The sequence below is a fragment of the Amblyomma americanum genome, chromosome 2 (genome assembly GCF_052857255.1).
Source record: "Amblyomma americanum isolate KBUSLIRL-KWMA chromosome 2, ASM5285725v1, whole genome shotgun sequence".
Classification (NCBI taxonomy): Eukaryota; Metazoa; Arthropoda; class Arachnida; order Ixodida; family Ixodidae; genus Amblyomma; species Amblyomma americanum.
This window is the reverse complement of record NC_135498.1, coordinates 59,040,921-59,065,524: the sequence shown is the minus strand read 5'-3', so window position 1 is coordinate 59,065,524 and position 24,604 is coordinate 59,040,921. Positions and strand designations below refer to the sequence as shown.

Below are 24,604 nucleotides of genomic sequence, written 5' to 3'. Positions count from 1 at the left end.
TAAATATTACTCATTCAATTATTCTACTCCATTCATGAACTTTGTTTAGGTCAACAGCATCTTGACTTGAGAAGCTTTGGCTGTTTTTTTGTTCTTTCGAGCAAATAATGTTTAAGTCAGGCGCTCTTTTTAGCCACTAAATAAAAGCCGTAAAAATGCATTGACATTCTGCGCCGAGAAGTCTAAACAACGGGTTTGTTGCCCTCGTGTCGACAAGCCGAATCAGAATATCAGATTATAAAAAAGCGTTGTTCATTTTCACTTTATCCACTGCGGTTATTTTTATGCCAGGTCTTCGGCTGAGTACTAACCACCGCACTAACCAATAGCTCTAACGAATAGTAACGGGCAGGCCCATTTTTCCTCCTTTAACTATGTCCGGAGTGAAATACCTTACCGCCAGTGCTCAGAACTACAGCGTCAAACATAAAATCACGGCTAAATGCAATTACTTTATACTCTTTACCTTAAACGCTTTTATGCTGAAATAGAAGGTGCTGCATAAAATTGCAAGGGGAAAATTTTCACGATTCAAAGCAACAGCAGGTCTTGGCCAAATAGCATGTTTAAAATCTGGCTCAACCTGTAAAATTCTGTTTCATTAACAAGTACTGAGGTTCTTTGGTGAGCGAATCCAGGTATGCCAACAGAGTTTCAGAAAAGCCATCATAGAAAATGAGCTTGGAAAATTGGAATATACTGCCGCCTTTCCACTAAAAATGCGGTCTTGTTTTGTGTCGGTAATGACCTTTCTCAGTTAGTTTCTCAAGTTCCTCTGCCTGCACTTCTATATTGTTTTAGTTTTGCGCGTCAATTTCGCTCTTTTCCTTAACATCCTCTGACGAGGTTAACAGTATAATCAAAATAAAAATAAATTTTCTCCTTTGCATTAGCACTTACACCCAATTGTTCATTAAAACATTTGTCACGATTACAAAGAAAAGTTTATTGCAACAATGTATTGCTCATAAAAGCATATGTCACGATTACAAAGAAATGTTTATTGCAAAAATGTGTAATCATAAACTGTCTAACAAGTATGACCACAGACACGTGGGCGCACAAACAATTACCAGGCGGATTGGCAGATCACCTGGTAATGCTGTAGTCCAGCCAAAATGTTCTCAATTTTCTCAGCTGAGAAAAGTTTCTCAGTAATAGCTCATCACTCGGTGCACTAGCATTCTGCCTGCTAGCGTTTTGTGTGTGCCTCTTGGTGTGGGTGTTCAAGCGCTGCTACAATCTCCGCATTATCGGTATGATCCGATATATTTGATGAATTTTTGCCCATATATGCAGAATTCGACATTATTTACTTTATATTCATAGATCCGCAGGAGCCTCATACCACACCAGGCGCAGTGGTGCAGCAATCTATCAAAGCACCACCGCTCTGCGATCGCAGGTGCAGCAACCAGTGGGGATTGTGAGAACCAGGTTTCTCTTAACGATCAACACTTCGCGACAAATCATTATTGTAACTGCCGCGCGTATCACAGCGAGCAGTTTGGTCACAGGCAGGTTGTGAAGACATCACAAGGTCACGTCCCCTAGGGTGCCCAACCAGGTCGATTCTTTTTTTTTAAGCGAAATTTATTGTCCCAGAGCATCAATGACGGCTGAAGGTGTAATGAAAGGTGTAGTAGTGATTAAATGAATGGAAAAAGGCTAGCCGATTTGATGAAGTCCAGTAGAGAACGTTGGTACTGTCCCTGCGTCCAGGCAATGTATGAAGCAGGGTTGCTTGGTGAAAGACCCGCTACCTTCAGGTACCGGATCCTTGTAGGCTTGAGAGCTGGGCAGTCCCACCGTAAGTGATGAATGTCGGCTTCAATGTCCTCGAGTGTACATATCGGACACACTGGCCGAGGAAACAAATCTCGGTACTGAGACCACCTCCGAGCAGCGGCAGGTGTGAGGGCAACCCCGACCCGGATCCTCCTAAGCGCAACCTCCTCTGCACGGGTAAGACAGCGAGGGAGGGTTACCGCACATGGAGGGATGAGAGCACGTGTGAGGCGCTGGAGGAGTTTCTTTTTTCATGAAAGGAGGGTAGACTTGTCCAAATTAAGGAGCAGAGGCAGTGATGAGTCTGGATTCACAAGACGGGTCGCTAAATCTGCCTGGCTTTGAGAGGTCAGCAGATCCCGTGGGACCCACTCAATTCGTGCTGGCTGCGGGATGCGTGCTGCGAGCCGGTGGATGTCCTGAAATATCGTTGGACAGAGGCTACCACGCCGTAGGAACCGGACAACATGAAGGGCGTCAGTGCGGATGACAACGCGGTCTCCAGGGAGCATAGTTGTGGCGGCCACGGAGGAGAGTGCTTCTTGAACTGCAACGAGCTCAGCACAAAAGGATAAAGCGGGTTCCGTAAGTTGAAACCAAGAGGTTTTATTCAGGGCAAGTCTGCACGGGCAGTAGCTAGCTGTTGTTCGTTTGCAGTCTTGTATGCTTGCGTCTACGTAGACAACAATCGATCCTTCAGGCAGGCAAGCATCTTGTTCCTTAAATTTCTGGCGAAGCAATGATGCCGAATGAGCAGATGTTGCCCGGCGATTATCTGTTGGTTTGTTGTCGCTGAGCTGTACAAACTTCCATGGTGGATGAACTGGCGTTGGCGGAAGAATGGAGTGTGACGTTGCATAATCATCAGTGTATGCGTGAAGTGCGATAGACTGACTGGCCTTAAGGCTGCGCGCATCACGGCGCTGCTGCACGAGCTCATCAATGGTATTGAGCTGCGCATTCTTTTGTAAAGCTATGACCGGTGTGATGCGTGGAAGGCACGTAATGGTCCTCATAGCCTCTCGGTTCACGGCTTCAAGGCGATCCTATTGGGCTGTTGTAAGATGTTGAAACTGGGTTTGATCAACAATACGTGGCTGCAGAACTGCCCTCACCGATTGCCGTGCAACGAACGAGCCTGCGCGACCCGCTTTAGGAGAAATTCTTCCCATCATCATCATCATCATCATCATCATCATCATCATCATCATAAGCCTTACTACACCCACTACAGGGCAAAGGCCTATCCCATGTCTCTCCAATTAACTCAGTCTTTTGCCAGCTGCATCCACCCTTAGCCTGCGAACTTCTTAATCTCATCCGCCCACCTAACCTACTGCCGCCCCATGCTACCCTTACTGTCTCTTGGAATCCACTCCGTTACCATTAAGGACCAGCGGTTACCTTGCCTTCGCATTACATGCCTTGCCCAAGCCCATTTCTTCCTCTTGAGTTTGGCTAGGATATCATTAACCCGCATTTGTTTCCACACCCATGAAGGTTAATGACATCCTAGTCGAAATCAAGAGGAAGAAATGGTCTTGGGCGGGGCATGTAATGCGCAATTCTTCTAATCAAACCCAAAGTCCTAATAGCCTGCCTTTTTGCCTGAGAAAGCCATGCAGTCGCTGATCCTGATTGGTGAATCTATAAGCCAAGGATTTTTACACACGGACTTTCCTGTAGTGGGATTCCTGATAGAAAAAGACGCATTGGACTTGCACCCCGTTTACGGCGGCGTCCCCAGCGGTTGGCGACCTACGTGTATGTTGTTTATGCATGGATAGCTGAAGTCCTATGGATGATGCGTAATTAAAGGTAACATCCAAGGCAGATTGAAGGGCAGCCTCCTGAGTACGGAGATCTTGGTGAGTACTCCACACCATGATGTCATCAGCGTACTGAAGAAATTTTTTGTCACGGATGTCATATAAGCGCCAAGCTAGCGGGTGAAAGAAATATTACATAACGTCGGCGACAATACTGATCCCTGGTTCATGCAGCAGAGAGGAACAAATGATCCGACCGATTCGCCGCTGAGGCGTGTTGCGAATTTTCGGCCTTCCAAGAATGATTCCACCAAACTACTCATTCTCACAAGGAGATGAAGCATGTCAATAGAGTTGAGAATAGCTGCATGACTGATGTTGTCATATGCTTTTTTCAACGTCCATTGCTAAAATTGTACACCATTGCGGCAGCGGGTAGATGAGAAAACTGCAGATGACAACACAGCCAACCCGTCCTCTTTACCAATATATGGGCAAAAGCCGATTTGTGCGGGGTGATAAAACAGTGCTGCTCTAGCCACCATGACATTCATGTGGCTAGCATTTTCTCCGCCAGCTTGTACAGCGTAGGAGTTAAGGAGATAGGTTGTAAGTTTCCAAGGTCCGTCGGAGGCTTTCCTGGTTTCGTGATAGGAATCAGGACAGCGGATTTCCAGCTCTCGGGCATGATGCCATCCAGTCATACTTTGCTTAGGGTGTCTAGTATTTGAGCGAGTGCAGCTCTACTCAGGTTCTTGTACACCTCGTACTTAATTTTGTCCAGGCCAGGCGCTGTTTTCCGTTTCGCATCATCTATCGCAGCCAGCACCTCAGGCATAGAGAATGTACACGCAATTCCATCTGCGTCGACATCAGACGGCTTTTGATATACATGCGCTGGGTTGCCTGCCATATTTAAACTAATGGCTGAAGAAGGCACAACATTGTATTTTGGGAAAAAACTTTCGGGCTGCTTCTCGGGCGAAATCATCTGGCGACAAGTTAGCCGCCAAGCATGCGGTTGCTGCTGCGTCAGTCGAACGGCGACCTCGTTCCATTGTACGGAATGTTCGCCAGAGAGAGGGATTCCAGGATTTTGCGGGAAGTTGTTCGCACCACCCATGCCACTGCCGTCGAGAGAGGTCGCGCTCATATTTTCGTGCCTTAGCTGTAAGAAAGTACAACCGCGTACGTGCCTACGACGAAGTAGGGTCTCGCGTAGCAGCCAGATCGGCTTGACGGCGTGCCGCCCATAGCTTAAGAAGGCCTAGGTCGGGTGTCGGTCGACCAAAATCAGTCCAGGTTGTAGCTGTAGCACTGTTGAGCGCTGTTTGTATGCGCTCAGCAAGGATTGGCGAAGAATGTCAAGAGAGATTGTCCGAACAAGAGCGAAAACTGTCCCAGTTGATCACAGAACATTTGTAGCGTAAAGGTCGAAAATGTGAGGTGTGAAGGCCGATGATGATAGGGTGATGATCACTTCCCCAGCAGTCTGGCTCCATGTGGCAGGAGGGGGTACCCGAACCCGACCACCACGTCACGTCTGGACCATAGGAAGCACTGCGAGTTTGACGCACTGGCCGTGTTGCTGCCGCAGGATTGTTGAGCAGCACAAACTGGGCATCCGTGAAAGCGCCTGCCACGAGGGCGCACACGCCTGTCACGAGGGCTCGAAGCGGGTTTCCCCCAATCCTGATGAAAGGCGTTAAAGTCGCCTCCGACTAAAATCGGACACCCGCTGCCCGTCTACGTCGAGCGAGCAGTTCACGGTGTTGCCGGAGCTAGGTGACCTCCGCTAAAAGACGTGCGATTTGTTCGTCGACTGCGGCCATATCGTCCTGCTTTAGTTTAGGCACACTGCGCTGCTTTGTTGGTTGTTTTTGGAGGCGTTCTTTTCGCACAGTATCGTTAGAAGGCTGCTGGTATGCAGGATCATGCGAGGTGTGCTCAGGAAGCTCCGGCCACTCCTCGTCATCCCAATGGAGAGCTGCGAACCGATTGGATGTCTGCAATGAAGTTATACTGTCATGTATTCGCCAATGCTTAGTCATTCGACGATGAGCCTGTTGTGTTGCCTTTTGTTTTGTCGGACAGCTTAGAGATTTTATCTCGCGGTCGTCAGATTTACAAAGGCCGCATCGATAAGCCACTTTTTCTTCGGATGTACCTTCTCGGGAAGACGTGAGGGCAAAGGATTCGCGCGTATGCGCAGTACGGAAGCAGTTATAGCTGGACTTGGCGCTGCGGATCAGGTGTCGACTGCGTGGCAGGTGCTGCCACTAGAGACACCGGCAGAGCTGCTTCCGCCACCATGGCAGCGGAGGCACTAAGCCTAGCGTCAGTGCCCAGCTCAGCTGCAATCATGCATGGTTCCCAGGAGGCCTCAGACGGTGAGTTGACGTCTGGAGCTTCTTCAGAAGGCGAGGATGCACTTCTTTTCAAATAGGGCGCGTATTTACGTGGATCGCGAGGTTTTTCTGAACAGCGATGTGCTTCCACCTTAGCAGCGACACACTTCTCGCTTCCTCAGGTCGCTTCTCTTGGGGCTTCTTCGTGGATTTTTCTAAGGGCCGAGTTTCAGCTAACTGTTCTGGTAATATATTTACATCAACATTTTTTTACATATTACATACAATTTTACGAGTACTGTCAAAAAATTCGTTTTCTTTCTCCCGAAAATCGTTTCTCAATATATAACCTTCCTGTGTATCCTTTAAACATGCTGAAGAGACAAGAAAATGTGCAAGAAGGCTTGTTCAACATGCATTGCGTTCCAATTGGCGTGCTACAGGCGAAGAGTCTTTTCACATTTTTTTTTTTTGCAGAACATAAAATTTTGTGGGGCAGTGCCCACTGACATATCTAAAGAAATTATATTATTTCATAAATTAAAAATCCATTCATTAGAAAAAAAACGGTGTCGTGACCTACTGTATCGCTCTGTGAATGAAAAAAAAAGAAAATTATATAATATAATTGTCTTGAAGAAATCTGCTTCCACAAGGAGGATCTATTCTTCAAATCTAAATGGAGGAAATCGCCCACTTTTTTTACATGAGCTACTGGTCGATTTAATAATAATACTTGGTTTTTGGGGAAAGAAAATGGCGCAGTATCTGTCTCATATATAGTTGGATACGTGAACCGTGCCGCAAGAGAAGGGATAAAGAAGAGAGTGAAAGAAGAAAGAGGTGCCGTAGTGGAGGGCTCCGGAGTAATTTCGACCACACGGGGATCTTTAACGTGCACTGACATCACACAGCACACGGGCGCTTTAGCGTTTTGCCTCCATAAAAACGCAGCCGCCGCGGTCGGGTTCGAGCCCGGGAACTCCGGATCAGTAGTCGAGCGCCCTAACCACTGAGCCGCCGCGGCGATTTCAGCAATCAAATTTCGGGAGAGCGTAAAAAATGAACCATACCAGGGGATACAGCATTTATGAAAAACTAGTTTTTTGAGACTTTTTGGGATCTCAGTGTCGGATTTTCCTGTATCAAATTTCATCAATTTCAGCTGTGCCACCTACGCGAGTCGTAAATTATCACCTGCTATAACGACGTTACGAAGGCAGCTAAGCATGGCATCACAATGGGAATTGCTGTACAGGAAAGACGAGGCAGCGATAGGCATCATCATCGTCTTCAGCTTGACTACGGCCACTGGAGGGCAAAGTCCTCTCCCATGTCTTCGCAATTAACCCTGTCATTTGCAAGCTGCGGCCACCGTATCCCCGCAACCTTCTTTATCTCATCATCACTCATAACTTTCTGCGGCCCCCTCCTATGTTTGCTTCTCTTGGAATCCACTCCGTAACCATTAAGGAACAGCGCAGAGAAACTGGCTTATGCACTCCAGCCAATTCCTATCCTTCTATTTATTTCCCTCTCATGATTCCGATGAGCGGTCGCTTCCTGCCCTCAGTAGACGTATTCTTTTACCACTTCCAGCACCTCGCTACTTATTGATAGCCCCACATAACGATATCCATCGATAGCCATATACCTTAAACTTTACACAGACACCATTCGTTTCGAAAGACAAAAAAAAAAGAATGCCCTATTTTCGAGCACTTGTACTCTGACCTCAGCAAAAACCAAGCGCCGAAGACACACGCGAGTGAGTCACGCTGATTCGTGCAGCACGCCTCCGACAAAAATCCCTCGAAAAGAGCGACTTTTTAACATAAAATGCGTTTTTTTTTTATTTCCTTCAAGAGCGCATATTTCAACGAAGTTTTAAAAGAAACAATAAGAACCTTTGTCTACCACTGTTCTTTGGATCTGGAGAGAAAATTGACGGAGCATACTAGGTTGATAATCGCTGGAAAGTAAATGTTAGAATTTCTTCTTATAAAAAAAGCCTGCCGTGCTATTCCCTGCTAGAAAGAAGGCGGGACGACAAGGCTTGAGCGCCAAAATAAGGTCATCAGCGGCATTCGACCTTGCAATGATAGAAGCTTTCTACTGCACTGCGAATGATGCATTTCATTGAGGATCAAATGATTACGCATGTCTTTGACATTACGGTGTTACATCGAGCATACTGTTAGGTGGTAATTATGGCTGCTGAATGCGACAAAAACCCACAGTAACACACGTAAATTGAAAACGAAGTCCGCAGCTGCGCCCCGCCGCGGTGGCTCAGTGGTTAGGGCGCTCGACTACTGATCCGGAGTTCCCGGGTTCGAACCCGACCGCGGCGGCTGCGTTTTTATGGAGGAAAAACGCTAAGGCGCCCGTGTGCTGTGCGATGTCAGTGCACGTTGAAGATCCCCAGGTGGTCGAAATTATTCCGGAGCCCTCCACTACGGCACCTATTTGTTTCTCTCTTCTTTCACTCCCTCCTTTATCCCTTCCCTTACGGCGCGGTTCAGGTGTCCAACGATATATGAGACAGATACTGCGCCATTTCCTTTCCACCAAAAACCAATTATTATTATTAAGTCCGCAGCTGCAGCCGTGCACAGTTTTTTGCGATCGGGAACCTTTGTAAGCCACTTGATGCGTACTGTAAATAAAAGAACGCACGTTGCGGGACACTTGAGTCCCTTTTAACGTATCCAAGGTGACCTTCAGAGAACCGGAAAGTTCTTCACAGCCATGCAATAAACTTCCGGTGACATATTTAAGACTTTTTACAGTCTCTCTTTTGAATCAGAAGGGGCCTGGGTTTCTAGCAAAATCGGCTGGATTATTCCAAAATTTTCAAAAATCCCTTGATTTGATATGTGGGTGGATCAAAATTAAAGCTTTACTCATTTCTAAAAAATTGTACATTGAGAGGCAAGTGACATCTACCTCCGCACAAAAGTTTTGCGGACAGGGGAACACTAAATGAGAGTATAATTGCCATTCTGAGGCACCCAGTTACCTAATATCAATAAATTCACTTTCCACAACCTACATTAAGCGTACATATCAATATTAGAAACTTTGAGATGTTCGTATTTCTGTACAATTCGATTTGGCAGCATTTTTCTTTGCGCGCTTGTCTTCCGAGTTATCCGCTTCCATTTTTTTAAAGCTAGATTCACGTAATCGCTCGTGCTAGGCGCTGATCATCGACGCGAAATTGCTCTAAACGCGAGGCGGCGTTTCATTTGCCAACGATTGTTGACGTCTAAAGCGGGGGCTACATGGGGCGTTTTTCTCCTGCGATTATCGCGCGTAGACAAAAAAACGCGCCGGAGGGACGCTGGCCAGGCTACATGAGGCGTACAAGCGGCGAACGCCGCCGCAGTGTGGCCAGACAAGGCTAAAATGGTTTGGCCACCACTAAATGAACGATCAATGCTTATATGTTGTTTGCTTGTGTTATAATTATTAAATTAGGCAATAGATATCCTAGAGTTATGTCTATACACATTTTCAGGTATGTTTAGTATTGTCTCGATATTTTTGTGGATGTTCAGCGGAGAGAGTTGGCCAGAACTGTTTCGCCTGGCGACCCTGTGCGACTGAAATGGCGGTGCGGATTGGGCAGACACTATATGTGAGCTTCGTTCTGTGCACTGCTTGTGGCTCTCGTTGCTGAAAACCAGTTTTGAAAAGAGCTTTCATTTACTTCGAGCGGACGGCAAGCAGGGAGATAACTGCGAGGGAGAACACCCCGCTTCTATTCTTGTGACCAAGGCCAGTGTCCATGGGGGCACATCGGCGTCTTCTGTTGTTAAAGAAAAGATTATTGCTCATGAAGATGAGGGACATAGAAGACAAGCAGAAAATAAAGAGGAAAATCTAGGTGCACCCCATCTGGCAAGTAAGAAAGGAGGAGGGTGAATAACGCGCGCGAAGTGCTCAAGGGACGCTAAGACGGCTGGCCGCTGCCGCCGAATACAGACGGAAGTAAGTCCGGCAGGCACTTCCGGTAGCGTCTGACGCGCGCACGCCGCGTCAAAGTCTAGCCGTTCCTGATCGGCGGCGGCGGGCGTTTTTCTTGACGCCGGGCGTCAAATCTGCGCCGTCGGGCGAAAATCGCCTCAGAAACGCTCCATGTATTCCGGGCGTAATAGGCGGGAAAAGAGGGTTTCTACTGAGTTTCTACTGAGTATCTTTATAGACCATAAATATAAACGCCTAAAAATCTTCCGATGGACACGCATGGAGAGTTTAGGATTCGACAAGAGTTTGGACTTCCATAAATAGGCAGGGTGCGCAATGAAATTAGACGGAACTCCAAAACAGTCGTTAAAATTGCGTCTTGAAGAAGTATATTGACTAAAAATAGCTATAGGTTTAAAAGCTGCCAATCGGCTTGTGTCACTAGATAGTCATCGAAAAAGAATAGCCAAAAATTATAGGTATAAATAAAGAAGTCTGATACAAGCAAAATTGAGTTTAATCTGTAGTCTCTCAACAGACTGAAGTAAAAGAGACTACAATATAACTTCTGTCTTTATATTGTCTCTAGAATATAATAGATTTTCATCAATAGACACTCCAAAATCTAAGAATAGACAAAATACTAATAGGCTGCCAAAAGACATCAACTTTCAGAGAGTAAGAGAATATTAAGACTCTTGATCTGCATTTTCATCCATTCTGAATAAAGAAAAGTCTAACTGGCTTTCAAACGGCTTTCTTCTAGAGAACGCCTATACACCATTATTATTCAAAACGATGTATTTATAAGAAGACAATGGCATGCATAGGAAATCAGAAGGTCGACTACAAAATGATTTTTGTAAAAACCCCATGGAAGGGTATAGGCACCGAATTCTACTTTATAGAATCATAATCTGTTTATATTTTCTGTTCTATAAAGATTCTATAAACTAAGTACTAGGGCCGAAGGCACACGCGAGTTAGTCACGCTGATCCTTGCGGAATGTCTCCTACAGGAAAAGTGTTGAAAAAAGCGATGCTTTTTGTCATGAAATGGTTTTTTTTATTTGTTTCAAGAGTGCATACTTGAAAGTAGTTTTAATTAAAAGAATATGAACCTTTCTCTACCACTGCCCTCTGAGTGAAGAGAAAACTGACGGAGAATTTTAGGCTGCAGATCATTGGAAAGTAAATGCTTGAATTTTATTTCATAAAATAGTCTGCCGTGCTCTTTACCGCACAAAGGTAGGCGGGATGGCCAGGGTTAAGCGTCCAAATAAGGTCATCAGCGGCATTAGACCTTGCAGTGATAGAAGCTTTCTACTGCACTGGCAGGGTTGCGTTTCATTGCAAATCAATTGATTAGGCATATCTTTGATATTGCGGTGGTAGATCGGGCATGTTTTTAGGTAGTTATTATTGCTGCTGAATGTGGCAAAAACCCATAGTAACACACCTAGATTGAAAACGAAGTGTGCAGCTGCAGCCGTGTAAAGCTTTGTGCCATTGGGGCCCTTCGTACGCCAATTTATACATTCTCAAATTAAAAGAAGATACGTAGTGGAAAACTTGAATCGATTTGACGTTTCCAAGCTGAGCCTCAGATGACCAGAAATGTTCTGCACACCCACACCCATAGGTTGTGGCAGTGAAAAATAAATGATCTACAACAATGATCTGATATATGATGTGAGCACACAACAATTATCAAGAAAATAGTTTTTGGAACGTATAAATTAGAATACGCATGTAAATTACCTTAGAGTTAGCTGTCTGAAATTACAAAAAAAAATAAAACGATGCTTCCACTTCCAGCCGGTTGAAGAAGGTGTAGTAATTGCCTCTTTTCGGCACTAGAATAGTATATGGCGAATCTGATGCGGCATAACAGAAAAAAATAACTAAAGAGCACCGGTCCTATGACTCTATGACTAAAAACATTTTTTTTGCGAGCGTCTTGTAGAATTTTCATTGGTGCTGTGCGGAGTTGAGAACTACCCCACTTTTATGTGATTATGCCGGGCTGAGAGTGGACCAACTGTAATATTTATTGAGGAAGGAAAAAATTTAAGGCAGCCATTACGTGACACTATTTGAAGCCAGACGGGGGGGGGGGGGGTTCCCGATCACAAGTTTCTCACTGTATTGGTGCCTTGAGCATGCGCAACAGAAATTTATGCTAAGGACGACGCGGCGGCCAACGTTACTATATGCTGCGCCACCGGCCAGAGACTCCCAGTAGTGATTGCAAAAAAACAGGGGACTTTCGGCAAACATCTTTTCATGCAGCTAAAATAGTGAGGGCCTCTCATTAGATTTGCTTAGCCAGCGACATTATCTGAAGATGTTATTTTTCTGTGAATAGAATAAAATGTTGCTCAAAAATAGTATGCACTCAAACCCACTGCCTCAGACCAAACAGTTTGTCCCCGAATATAAGAAACAAAAACTTAGACTACAAGCTTTGATTTCAAGAAATGCAAGAGTTAATGAAGTAGAAAAGTAGCAGATTTTGATTTCTATAAACACAAATTCAAAATCTACATAAACCAGACATTAATACGGACGAAACTGCGTACTGATAATCTACTCAGATAGTTTCTGAATCTCGTGCTTCAGTTGATCATGCGTTGTTTTTCGTGAAATGCAGGCTATGAAATTCAATACCTTTTTATATAAATAATCGGTGTGCCTCATTGATTGCATTACTTCTTTTTGTTCTATGAAGCAACCTGGGCATGCTGTTCCATTAATTTATTAGGCCCTGGTGTGCATTCCTAATCTTTTTTCTCGAAATCATCAAATAAATTTCAACAATGATTCCTGTTGTTTACTAAAATTGTTTGTTATGTTCAACGACATTCAGCTGACTAAGAACCAGAATGCTTGTCGGACATTCATCCCTTCACCGACAAAAAAAGCGGAATCTCGTCATTTCTTCCCGGAAAAAGGGTAATGCCTCGTGCCCGTGGTTAAGATCATATAGCAAGGCTAAAAATTCTGTTCAGCAGAGCATAGAGCGGAAATCTCATCTATTTTTTCATGCATAAGGTTAATACGGCGTCTCGAGGTATACTTTTTGACCTTAGCGCGGCCTTTCCGGAAGAAGGACTGAAAAATATTCCGCAGCTGCAAAGAAATAAACAACCAATATGATCGTTTTCTTTTTCTGGGAGAGCGTCAAAGAATACTAAGAGGCGGTGTTCAAAAATAAAAGTCAAACTTTAAAGCTCAACGACTTGCATCAAAAGCAAATTTAATTTGAGGTACCCTGATATGCATCTACGTCTTGTGTGACGTGTATGAAACTGAGAGGCCGTGCGTGGCACAGAAGACGGGGAAGGAATGGGCGGTTATGTGGGTGAGGGGTGCCGTACCTGAATAACCTCTGATGTGCATATAAAGGCATGTGCCTATTTGAAACTCAAGTGAAAGCATAGAGCTGTCTCGTTTCGACGATGAGTTCCCACGGTGCTGTAAGATTGGCAATTTTCGCAATCGTTGCCTTGCACTCAGTGTGAGTACAATTTGATCAGGGATGACTTGGGTGGTACGAAAATGCAAAATGTTTATACAAGAGCCTCCCAACATCCGCTATTAGAACGCCCTTTGCCGCTTGATAGGAAACTGCTGAGGTTTTTGATTGCGAATGGAAGTAAAACTTCATTTTTTTTACTGCTACACAGAGTTATAATGAAATAACCAAGTCTATGTTGTCGCGCAGTTAATATCATGCGGTGGACGATTCAAACAAGTATACTTTATATCCCTGTGAGTTAGCAACATTCTGTGCTAGTAGGGAAGGAGATGCTTCTGCAGTGAACATTCTTTTCTGTGAATGTTAAATAGACGGCACGAATGTTTTGTGGATTGTTCCCGCATGAATACTTTTCTCCGTGGATTGATAAGAAACGTGCCTCTCTTCTTTAAGAAGATATTTAAAGAAAATATAGACCGCCTGATGTTTAAAGCTTCTTACATGCATTTTAATCAATAATGGAAGTTCGGTTATTGAGCGAATTGTCATATCGAAGAAATACATGTTCCTCCCACAACAACCATATAGTGATTATTGCGATAAACTTTTTGCTGCATGTATCATTCGATTTGATTGTGCGTGTTTAAAGAAAGTATTTTGTGAAGCATCATTTTATGCATTCCTCTGTCATTATTAGGCAGTCAGGAGTCAAACGTAGGCGCTGAGCCTCAAATTCTGCTTGCCAGGGTATTTCGATTCTCTATGATGTTTCCCTCTTTGGTGCTAGTTCCTTGGTTCGAAATAAGCAGCAGCAACCGCATTTCGATGCAGGGAAGAGCTAAAAGAATCCTCGTTCTCGTAGGAAGGTGGCGTCGAACATGCAGAAACACCATGTGGTCATTACTTCCAATGCACTAGGGCTTGACAGATAGCTCGCATTGATCATTTTACAAAAATATTCTGAAGTTTTATATTTCATAAATATGAGCATAGTTGCAGGCAACTGCTTACATATGTTGGTAGCACTGAACATTTCTCGAAAAAAAAGCTTACTGCTAGCCCCAAAAGATGGAAGAAATCAATGAACATTATTAAACTTTTCGAAGAGAACTCCCTATGAGATATGTTTTGCCACGTAGCTTTTAAGGAATAGCAGAACTCACAAGCCTGTATCAATCCTTCGGTGCGTGTAGGAAGATCACCTGTTAAGCTTATATATCGCAGCAGTTGTGTATCCGTGCTCATGGAAGTACACGAATTAACTCCTCCTGTAAAAATGGTAACACAAAAGTCAACATGAAGAAACCTAATCTAATACTGGACAGCACGTGAAGACAGGAACACACTAAACCAGACGTTGACGTACAGGATATGGCAAGAAAATACGTCTATCCCAGACAACTGTCGTTATTCGCAATTGGAGAGCGGAATCGCTCGAGGAATAAGGACAGTGAGGAGAGCATTTGACAAGTGCTCTCAGGAGCTGTATAGCAGCCTCACTTCAGCACTGAAAAAGAAAGAATACAACATTTAGAGATTGCCGGAATGCGCTTAGGAGGCATATATTCGGACGCTAACGGAAAGACATGGAAGAGAGATCGGATAACATAGCGAGCTGTGGACCGCAAATCTAGGGTCAACATTAGATGGAGGCAGGAAGGCAGCATAGTGGGTGAGGGATTAAACAGTAGGTGTATATGCTCCAACTGAAATTAATGAGATGAAATTGACATGTCAATTAGCTACTGACGAGATATAACAGGCGGTCCTTTAGGTATGGCGGAGTAGACTTCAAAGAATGTAATTCAAACGACGGCCGTAGGTCACGTAATAATTCCGGTCTAGGAAGACTTGAGGTATGCGGTTAACGTAGCAGACATTTAGCACTCGCACTGCAGAATACAGGGATGCAGTTTATTAGCTTGAACAGGGGTAATTTCAGGGATAGTTTTCATTCTGACATTCCAAGAGCGCCAAGGGCAGGAAAAACTGACCACCTAACTGAACAGTTAACTCTTTTAAATTCGTTTCAACTACTTAAGGCTCGTCTTTCTTTTTAATGCGGTCGCGTCTGTCTTTCCTTCCTGTGGTCCTGTCTTATGCTGTAAATAAGATGAACAGTTTACATCTACCTTTGTTTATATCGCAGTCACCTTTCTGAGACCTTTGAACGCAGTGAATTTAGTTATGAATCCTAAATTTTTCTGAAAGTGATTTCATAAACAAGACTAATGTTCTTGTTATTCGTTCCAGTTTTGAGTGCTTCAGTAAGCCACAAATTTTGCAAAGGTCTAATGGAGAAACTGAATTACCATGGTCTGCGGAGGAATGCCCAGAAAAGGTAGGTATTTAAAATGTATTGTGTATAAAAGGTCCCATTGCGAAATGTAATAGAAATGGCCAGGACTTATCTTTTCGAACTTGAGTACAATAAAAAAAAAATAGCATGACTTGCGTGCCCACAAATCAGCCCAGCGACTTGCTCGAGGTGCCTCTTTCCTTCTTACAGTGTTGAGATAATTTCTGAATTCTTTTCATGTTCAGTGCCAGCGCTTGTATTTCTGGTAACGTCGCTAGCACCAGCATAATTTGTGCCCTGAAAAGATTGCGCTCAATACACCGCATGCGTAGGCTGAAGCGACGACAATTCCTGGCACTGTATATTCGAAAATAGCATGAATTTTCTTTTCCTGCGATGCCAATTCTAAAAAGCACGAAAAGTTCATTTCTTATAGAACCCAATCAACTAATTCAAAACCCACAGATTCGAAGCTCGCGAACAAGCGCATCTGCTTGGAAAACTGCTGTTAAAAAATGAAGCTAAACTTGCCGGTGCTTGATATATTGGGTCAGTTCTGACAAAAATCCCTAAGTTCCACCAGAACTCTCGACTCGAAGTACAAAATATAAAATGAGTTTCTACACCTCGATGAATTAACGTTAAAAAGGGAGGAAGTAGCGCACAGCAATATGACCTTATTCCTTTAAAGAAAGAAGTGAAGAGAGACATTGGAGCAATGTAAAGAGAGAACGTACCAGGTGAGGTTCAATCAACAGCAGATCTGTTGAAGGACGGCAGGGACATTCTGCTTGCAAAACAAGCCATCTTGTCTAGGCAATGCCTTATGAGCTCGAGCATACCGCTAGCTTGGAAAAGCACTCATATCATCTTAATCCGCATGAAAGGGGACGCCAAGGACTTGAAAACGTATGGATCGATCGGCTTGCGGTAGCTGCCTACAATGTATTCACAAAGGAAATCGCTAATTAAATCAGGAAAACCCTGTACTTCAATCAACCAAATGATCAGGCAGGATTTTGGAACAGCTACAAGACAAGATGGGAGGAGCATAATTTCAGCCCGTGTGCCGCCTTATAACAACGGGATTTTCAAACGGCATTAGCTGAATGCTGGCCTGCTGCCAGATTATCGGTGCTAAAATCTTTGGCTGAATGGGTATGTGCACACGCATCGTGCTAACAAAAAACACGCCTGCCATAGCGATTTTTGGACAGGCTTGTCTTGCACCGTTAAAATGAAAGCATAATCACTCGCCTAGCCTTTAAATGTTCTGAAACGTGGGCGGTAAATTACATGCGTAGCACTCAGGAGGACAATATCATCATTTGACCGTAAATTACTAGACTGTTCTCCATTAGCTTTTATACTAAGCTTGTACGAACCGACTAAATATCTTTATTAGCTAAGGAGAGTAAAGGTCTAGGCCATTTCGTTGTAAGTACCGCCCTATATTGTCGGCTGCCTTTGTCTTGTGTCTGTTTGTGGTTTTAGTTGTTATATCATTATTACTATCGCAGTGAATAAAAGAGGTTGCCTCTGGTCCTGACACCTCTTCTCGAATGTTTTCAGTTGGTACTGCACTAGAAGCCTATGATTCCTATGCGGGCTCAGCTGATATTACACAGTTTTGCTTTGCTGAAAACAGTTTTATGTAAAAATCTTCAACCCACACAACACTACCATCGAGATCCATACTCACATACTGGCGTGGCAGGGGAAGCGCGAAAGAGGTAAATGCATACAAAGAAGTACTGTTCGCCCAATATTAGAAAACCTTCGCTTGATTTGAGGCGGTAAGCATTATTGAAGTACCTTGCGCGCTAGTTATTGACCACTTTCGGGAAATCAGTGTCGTAATTATGAATTTCAATTATATTTTCAGTGCATTCCATCAAAAAATATCACATGCTCGGACGACTGCCTATGCGTTTTGCTGGGCGACTCCGAAGAAGGCACTTGCCTCAACATGACTGGAGTTGAAGAGCTGCGCTGAACTAGCGAGGCTGAAGGAATAGATAAGCACACTGCTGCTGCTGCCTTGATGTTTCGGAAAAAATAAAAAGTTGTCTCTGGCCACAATTGCTGCGGATGACATCTTTGCCAGTTATAAAAATTACTGTAAATTACTGTAAATTAATGTAATCTCTATGTGTAACGAATACACTAATTAGAGCCCTCCTGATAGAATACCGAAACTTCCTTTATGAAGGAAATCAGAGTTTCTTTATTGCCGTGAACAATCAGAACAATAATTACAAAAGTACACAATACAGATCAAGCGGCCGCTTGATCTGTATTGAACAGCTTGATTTGTATTGAACCGCTTGAACAGTAAGAATTTGAGTATAAAGAGGAAGAAATAGATATGAAGCAAACCCAACTCTCCCTCATTGGAAATGATGGCAGAGTAGCGTCTAGTAGGCAAGTCTGAAACCTTTCAGAATGAGGGACCTCACGCTGGACCTCATGCAAAGTTCTGCTATAAGAGAGGATATACATTGCTTGATAATAGTAAGCCTTCTGTGTACATGAGCAAGCTAACTTCGGGCTTAGCAAGAAAACATGGCAGTAGTGCTTGATGAGTAAGCTGCCCTTAGTGGACGTTGTTCGGATTTATGATAATAAAAATGAGAATCTCAAAAGTTAGGAAAAGATTGCGTCGATACTGTTGAATAATACTTAATGTCAGCACAGTCATTAAGAAACAAATTTTGCCACGGCGAGAAACAAAAATACGTCTCACGCAGATTTTGCCACTAAGCTCACTGCGAACATGAAGAAATACTAAATCCACAAAATACGCGCGAAGATATCGAGGAAATCGGAGTGTATCGGCCTCATTGTCATTTTCCACTTTACATTGATGGATCCCTGGGATTGCTCTTACCCCTCCTCATGCAGTAGTGCAGCGGTTAAGCATTGCACCACTGCCCTGTGATGGCAGGCGCTCTCAGCCGTGGGCCTTGTGCGACCCAGGTTGCCCTTCCCGAGCGACCAATCATTAATTCAACCGCCACCTGCCACGGTGGGCAGTTTTCTCACTATACGGTGGGCTGGTTATAAAGGAGGGAGTGAAAGAAGAAAGGAAGAGAGAGGTGCCGTAGTGGAGGGCTCCGGAATAATTTCGACCACCTGGGGATCTTTAACGTGCACTGACATCGCACAGCACACGGGCGCCTTAGCGTTCTTCCTCCATAAAAACGCAGCCGCCACGGTCGGGTTCGAACCCGGGAACACCGGATAAGTAGTCGAGCGCCCTAACTACTGAGCCACCGCGGCAGGGCGCGTCAACAACGCAAACACTGAATTTTCGAGAGAATGGGGCCTATAACGCTATGGCGTTAGAACAAAATGATTCGACTGTAATTAGTTACGAAATGCCGAAGGGATGAGTGATAGCTGTGAAAGCTGAAAAAATTTGTGAAAACTGAAAAAAATCACCAATGTTTATTCTCACGTTTGATTCGTTTACCGTCTGGCATGTTTTAGGTTACGGTGCCAGAAATAGGGCATTGAAAACAAACGAACCTCTGGTCTACTGCTTCGTTCCCTTCATGGTGATGCAAACATGGTAGGGCCCCGATATCGATAAATCCCAGAATACGCAACGCACCGTAACCCTCACAAGCGCGATTCACCTTTCAATTTCAGACGCAAACAGATAAAAAAAGCGTTGTTTTTTTCAGAATATGTAGTGCATGTTTCGATATATTGCGGCGTAACAAGACAGGAATCTGAGGGTTGCGAGGCAAATAAATTGAAAAATTGAAACTGTTGACCTATTTAGTCAATGATTTTCCCCCTCGGCCTTTATTTTTTCCATGAGGTGAGGGCGAAATTCTACAAAGTACGTGGAAGGCGCACTGCGGAAAAAAATTAACACTATAGAAAAGAAATATTTGATTTCAGTTATCGAAGAAAACTTGCGTGCTCCAATCAGTGACACACCTACATTTGAAGACCGAAAGAAAATTTGACGATGCTCTTCTAACATTTCGAAAGTGTGCTGCAAATCACTCTTAGTCCTAAAACACCCAAGTTTCTGCAAATGGCTGGTATGAGCTATGTGTTCGTATTTCCATCCTCCCACACAATAACCTCTATTCCTTATGACACCACCCATACGGCTCCTTGCTTTCTGCAGCTTTTTCTTTGTAGTAACCAACTGCTAGCCGCGAACAGCTGCACGGATTATTGCCCGCGCCCATCCTGCTTGGGAGCGCAGATGTATGTGTGTGTATGTATATGCTATTACGTAATCAGAAGCATCTCGTTCTATTAACACCGAATGCTAAAATGCCAGAATTATGAAAGAGGCACGCAGCAAATTGCGGACTCCGCTTGACTGAAGCTCTGCTGGAGCGGTGTTGTGTGCTATATTTTAGATTTTCATAAGTGGGAGGTAAAAGGCCCTTATGATATCTAACGGCTTCTTTAATGTATGTGTTAGCTGAAAGCACAACCTATATGGAAAACAAAAGGAGCATCCGCAAATAATGAGGCAGTTCTTGTTCGATTGCTTCGGTTCCCCTCGCATTCAAACAATCGCGTGATTTTTAAGCAAGTAAACTCCACCTTTTCTTCATGATAAAACAAAAGAAAGTGAAAAGCTCTGCTAATATTGACATTTCGTGTTTTTAGCTTACTGTAATGAGTGCACGGAATCCTGGTGTTTTATCGAGGCAATTTTGGTGTGCTCACTACCAACAGAATCGAAAAACACGCACGAAAAAGAGTCTCTTTCTGCATGTCTTTGTTCACTCTTTCCACACTGAGCATATTCAAGTAAAAAAAAACATTCACAACGATGCCTAACTCTCTAATGCGTTAGCAAATGCGTTAGCAATAGCAAATGTGGATGCATGTACGGGAACCGATGTCACTTCCGGTCTGGCGGTGTTACTTCTCTCCAACCAATGGGAAGGCTCTCGTTTGGCGACGTAGCTGCCCTTCAGCGATTGGGAGTGTTCCTAACTGGTGACGTCAGTTTCAAAACTCAAGCTAAGAGACGAATTTTAACAGTGATGAGGCGTTTTAATCAATAGGGCATCTAATGCTATTCCATTAAAAATGCATTACAAGCTTAGCACCTCCTTTCATGGCTGTTATTTGTGTTCCCAATCCGTGGTGACCCGCCACATCTCCCAATCTCTTTTAGAACATTCAATTGAAAACCCTCGTGTTTTTGAAGCCTTGAAATACGTAACGGAAACTCTTTGCAAAGATAGATAGCTTCTTTGATGTCGTTGTAAAGATCGCTGAATGTACGGATGAAACTCAGTGCGCGTAATTTTATTGCACCATTGTTCCTGACTGCTGAGCGAAGTTGCATTATCATAAAAGATTTATATCTACTCCTACTTTGATATACAAACGAAGGAAATATTTCCAACACATCCCTCTTTGAGTTATAAGAGTGTGGTCCCAGGAAGTGTCTACAGTTTTTGCTTTATCACAGATACAAATCGTTTCAAATTATTTTCTACCGATTTCAATTTAAAAAGAAACGAAAGATACATGGGTGCGGTGTCTGTAGTCTAGCTCTACGCGAAGGCGGGCTTTATTTATGTGATAGAGTGCGGCCAAAAGAATAAGAAAAACTAAAATTATCGTTTTTATTTTTAGATTGTTGGCACAAGGATATTTTGTGAAATGGAACATAGTCAAAATCGAAGGCGACCACCGTTTTTTAAATTTTAGAAACGCAATTATGCTTCGACATAACGAACGTGATTAAAAACGTTTTTCAGATCTCTTCAAGTTGGCTTTCCCATGTGGCATATTGGAAAGATGTGCATTCTTTGAATAAAGTGCAGCCGCACTTTACTCCTTTTGGGACACAGATGATGCAGACGTGATTCCCGTCATGATACCACGTGCAGCGAAGCCATTTATTAATATATAACGCGCAAAAGCCAACTTAATAGGCTGCCAAACTAGTATCTTCTACGATCTATATCTTGAAGCAAGATGCTGATTCAAATATTTTATAAGCAAGGTTAGCCTCTAATGTTCAAGGCCTTCTATGTCTAAATACAATCTTGTGTAATAAAAGCGAAAATTATACCGTAAATCAGTTTATTTCAATAAATTATTCGACTTTTCATTGCACTCTACTACGTAATTAATGTGCGCCTTGCCGCATAACCAACTTGCACAGACAACAAAGCGGAATCTCACCGCTTTTCAAAGAAACTCTTTAGTGAATAATTTGAAACACCCGGTATATACACTAAACGCGTGTTCAAAATATCACATTTAGGAAGGATATGTTCTCCCCACTTCACATGGGAACGGAAGCTGAATTAAAAGTAAATATAAAGCGTATCAACAAAAAGCACTTAGCAACGATTCGTTCAAGGACTGAACGCATGTTTTTTTTTACTCATGCTAAGCTGATAATTCACTGCTAAAAAAGAAGCGATTGCTAAAGGCTTATGCTATACTTCAGCCCTCAAGAATGACACACGTCTCAGTCCATAGCACGTCCGTCTCACTCACATCGCTTAAAAGAGGAATAATTCCATTCATTACCATTTACTTTAAGGACTTGCTTAAGCAGCTGACTTCACTCATTATAAACCAAATATCATTCGCACGTTAGCACAAGTGTTAAAATGCGTTACTAAAAAATGTTAGTCTCTTGAATGATGCCGCTTTGCAAGATGACAACGGGCCCAAAGCAAACAGAAAAAAGGGATGCCGAATGAAAACAATGTATTTTGTGCACATCTAGATTCTTGCATTTTCAAATGCTATTTCAGTGAATACGCATTTCATATACCCTTGGGGTTAGTTCAATGGCTAACTCTCTTAAAAAAAAATAATACAATTTTTATCCCATCTTTTGATTTCAGGGACATTCTACAGGTTTTGCCCGGTTGATTTCTGCATCAGTATGCAGCATTCGAAGTGCATGCCAAACAGCTGTTTTGTAATTTGAGAGCTGCTTTTCCATCACAGACTGGCGCTGACTTCATATTTTTCATCCCGAATGACTGAACGTGCACTTTAGTAAAGGCCAGAGCATGGTAATGCTTCCTTGGTCACTGCTTATTCCAAAAACATTTACCTGAATTTGAGCTTCGTATATACATAAAGAGGGCCAAAAGGCGTTCCGAGCGTTGCATAAAACTGGTAATTGACTGAGAAGACCTTTTTTTTAAGTTCGCACTGCCAAGATTTAATGTACCTCGTACATCTTTTTCCAACTGGTTGCAAAATGTTTCCCAGAAAAAAAAGAAAAAAACTTGTGGAGTCCGTGACATTCGCTGTTACTGACCTATTCAAGAGTGTCGTCATCAAGAGAGCTATGTCTTCGACATTCCAACATGAAACTTTGAATGAGGAGCAGGTTGTTGGAGACAAGGTTTGGGGAACATAGAAGGTGACAACCAGATTGAAATCCGCACTTCCGTAGGGCATATAGTACATGGAATGCGTAAGCTTAGGCATCATTACGTAAAAGCTAAATATTAGAGCTGAATTTTTTCCTCACTTTTCGTTCAGTGGTTCATGCAAGTGAACCAGCACTAGAACTTATGAGGCCCTTTCCAATGTATTCCAAGTGTTCGTGATTAATCGTGCACCAAGCATATGCAACTGATCATGCATTTGAACGTAACTTGATCTTTTCTTTGTGATGGGTGTCGTAAACCCTGTGCTAAGTGCGAAAATCTTTTTGATGATATTGTCATTTATAAACGAAAATCAATAAAATAAAATTGGTGATTATTGGGACAACTTTATTTGGAACGACGCATCACCACAAAGCTTATAAAGTACAAAGTTTGTGTTCTCCAAAAAAATAAACCAGTGCGAGGCATAGGACTAGTGCAGACGATGCTATTTAGGAAAAAATTGCGATTTTAATTCGAAAAAACACGTTTTCCAGGATACTGTCGCTTAAATTAGCTCCGCTGTAGAAATGAATTGCGTAAATTTTCAAAGCAAAGCAATCATACTGCGTGAAACGCGCCTATTCAATGCGTTCTATCGAGACTTACAGTAGGTTTATTGCGGAAGCATTAATTGGCTTATGCCTGGCATCCACGGAAACTGTCCACAAGAAGTGCAAGCACTTTTTTTCTCCCTGGTGACTCGGCTACTCGGCAGTAAATCCCGTAAGCTCTGGTAAGTTCGGAGGAGTGGCGCGCGAGCTGCAGCCAATGGGAGGAAGCTCGGGTAAGTTTGGAGGAGTGTCGTACCAGCTGCGCGAGAAGTTGCTCGGGAAGAGACACATGGATCGCACAGTCGCTACCGGTGATTGCGACCGGAAGAGCCGCCTGCCAATGCAGTGGGGCATGCTGGACGGAAGTTCATGTAGACCAATTAGCGTGCTAGAGTTCGCAGCCTACCAACTAGCACTAAAGAAGAATGACAGATGCGTTTTTACAAGAGAAGACGGCCCAACGGATCTCTTCATGAACAGTGTCCATCTCTTCCATATGCCATCTTGCCGCAGTGTCTGCTAATTGCTGCTGAGGAGTAATGGAGGAAGCCGAACCGTCAGATCACTAAGCCATCCTGCGAGTTCTGGACCCGGAGCGAAAATGCGTAGCTGTAGAAAACGATCCTGCGTAACGTGTCACTGTCATAACAGCGTGGTCACGTAAGCGAGAATGCTCATCGGCTCAGCCCGCAAAAGAAGAAGCCAAGCGACTTTGACGCGGAGACCCGGCTATACGGACCGCCGAATGAGAAGCGTGTAAATTGGTAAGCCAAGATAGCAAACACAGAAGAGGTTGCACCAAGGTTATTCATTGGGCAAACTTGCTCAGGGATAGCTGCTCGGTGTGCAGTCGGTTGCGCTTGAAGAACGACTTCTCAAACATGGCGCTGCGCCAGCAGGATGTCACCTTCTTGGAGCTTCTCGACAAATGCCGCTCTATGTTCAGAAGGGGCTAATTCGCTTAACAAGCTGCACAATGCGTGTTTGTTAGCT

The 24,604-nt window shown here is 43.6% G+C and overlaps 1 protein-coding gene across 2 annotated transcripts in view; it reads left to right on the top strand.

Annotated features, from left to right (window-relative positions):
• LOC144118585 (evasin P1126-like) overlaps positions 1-17,653 on the top strand; it is a 128,675-nt gene extending 111,022 nt beyond the window's left edge. Inside the window, exons 1-3 of one of the 2 annotated variants that reach the window (XM_077651485.1) lie at positions 13,322-13,397; positions 15,612-15,699; positions 17,543-17,653. In XM_077651485.1, coding sequence (XP_077507611.1) covers positions 13,339-13,397; positions 15,612-15,699; positions 17,543-17,653 — 258 coding nt within the window. In that variant the 5' untranslated portion in view covers positions 13,322-13,338. Of the gene's footprint in view, positions 1-13,321; positions 13,398-15,611; positions 15,700-17,542 lie in introns of those variants that run through there. The other variant, XM_077651486.1, reaches the window with a different exon arrangement.
• The last annotated feature ends 6,951 nt before the right edge of the window (positions 17,654-24,604 follow it).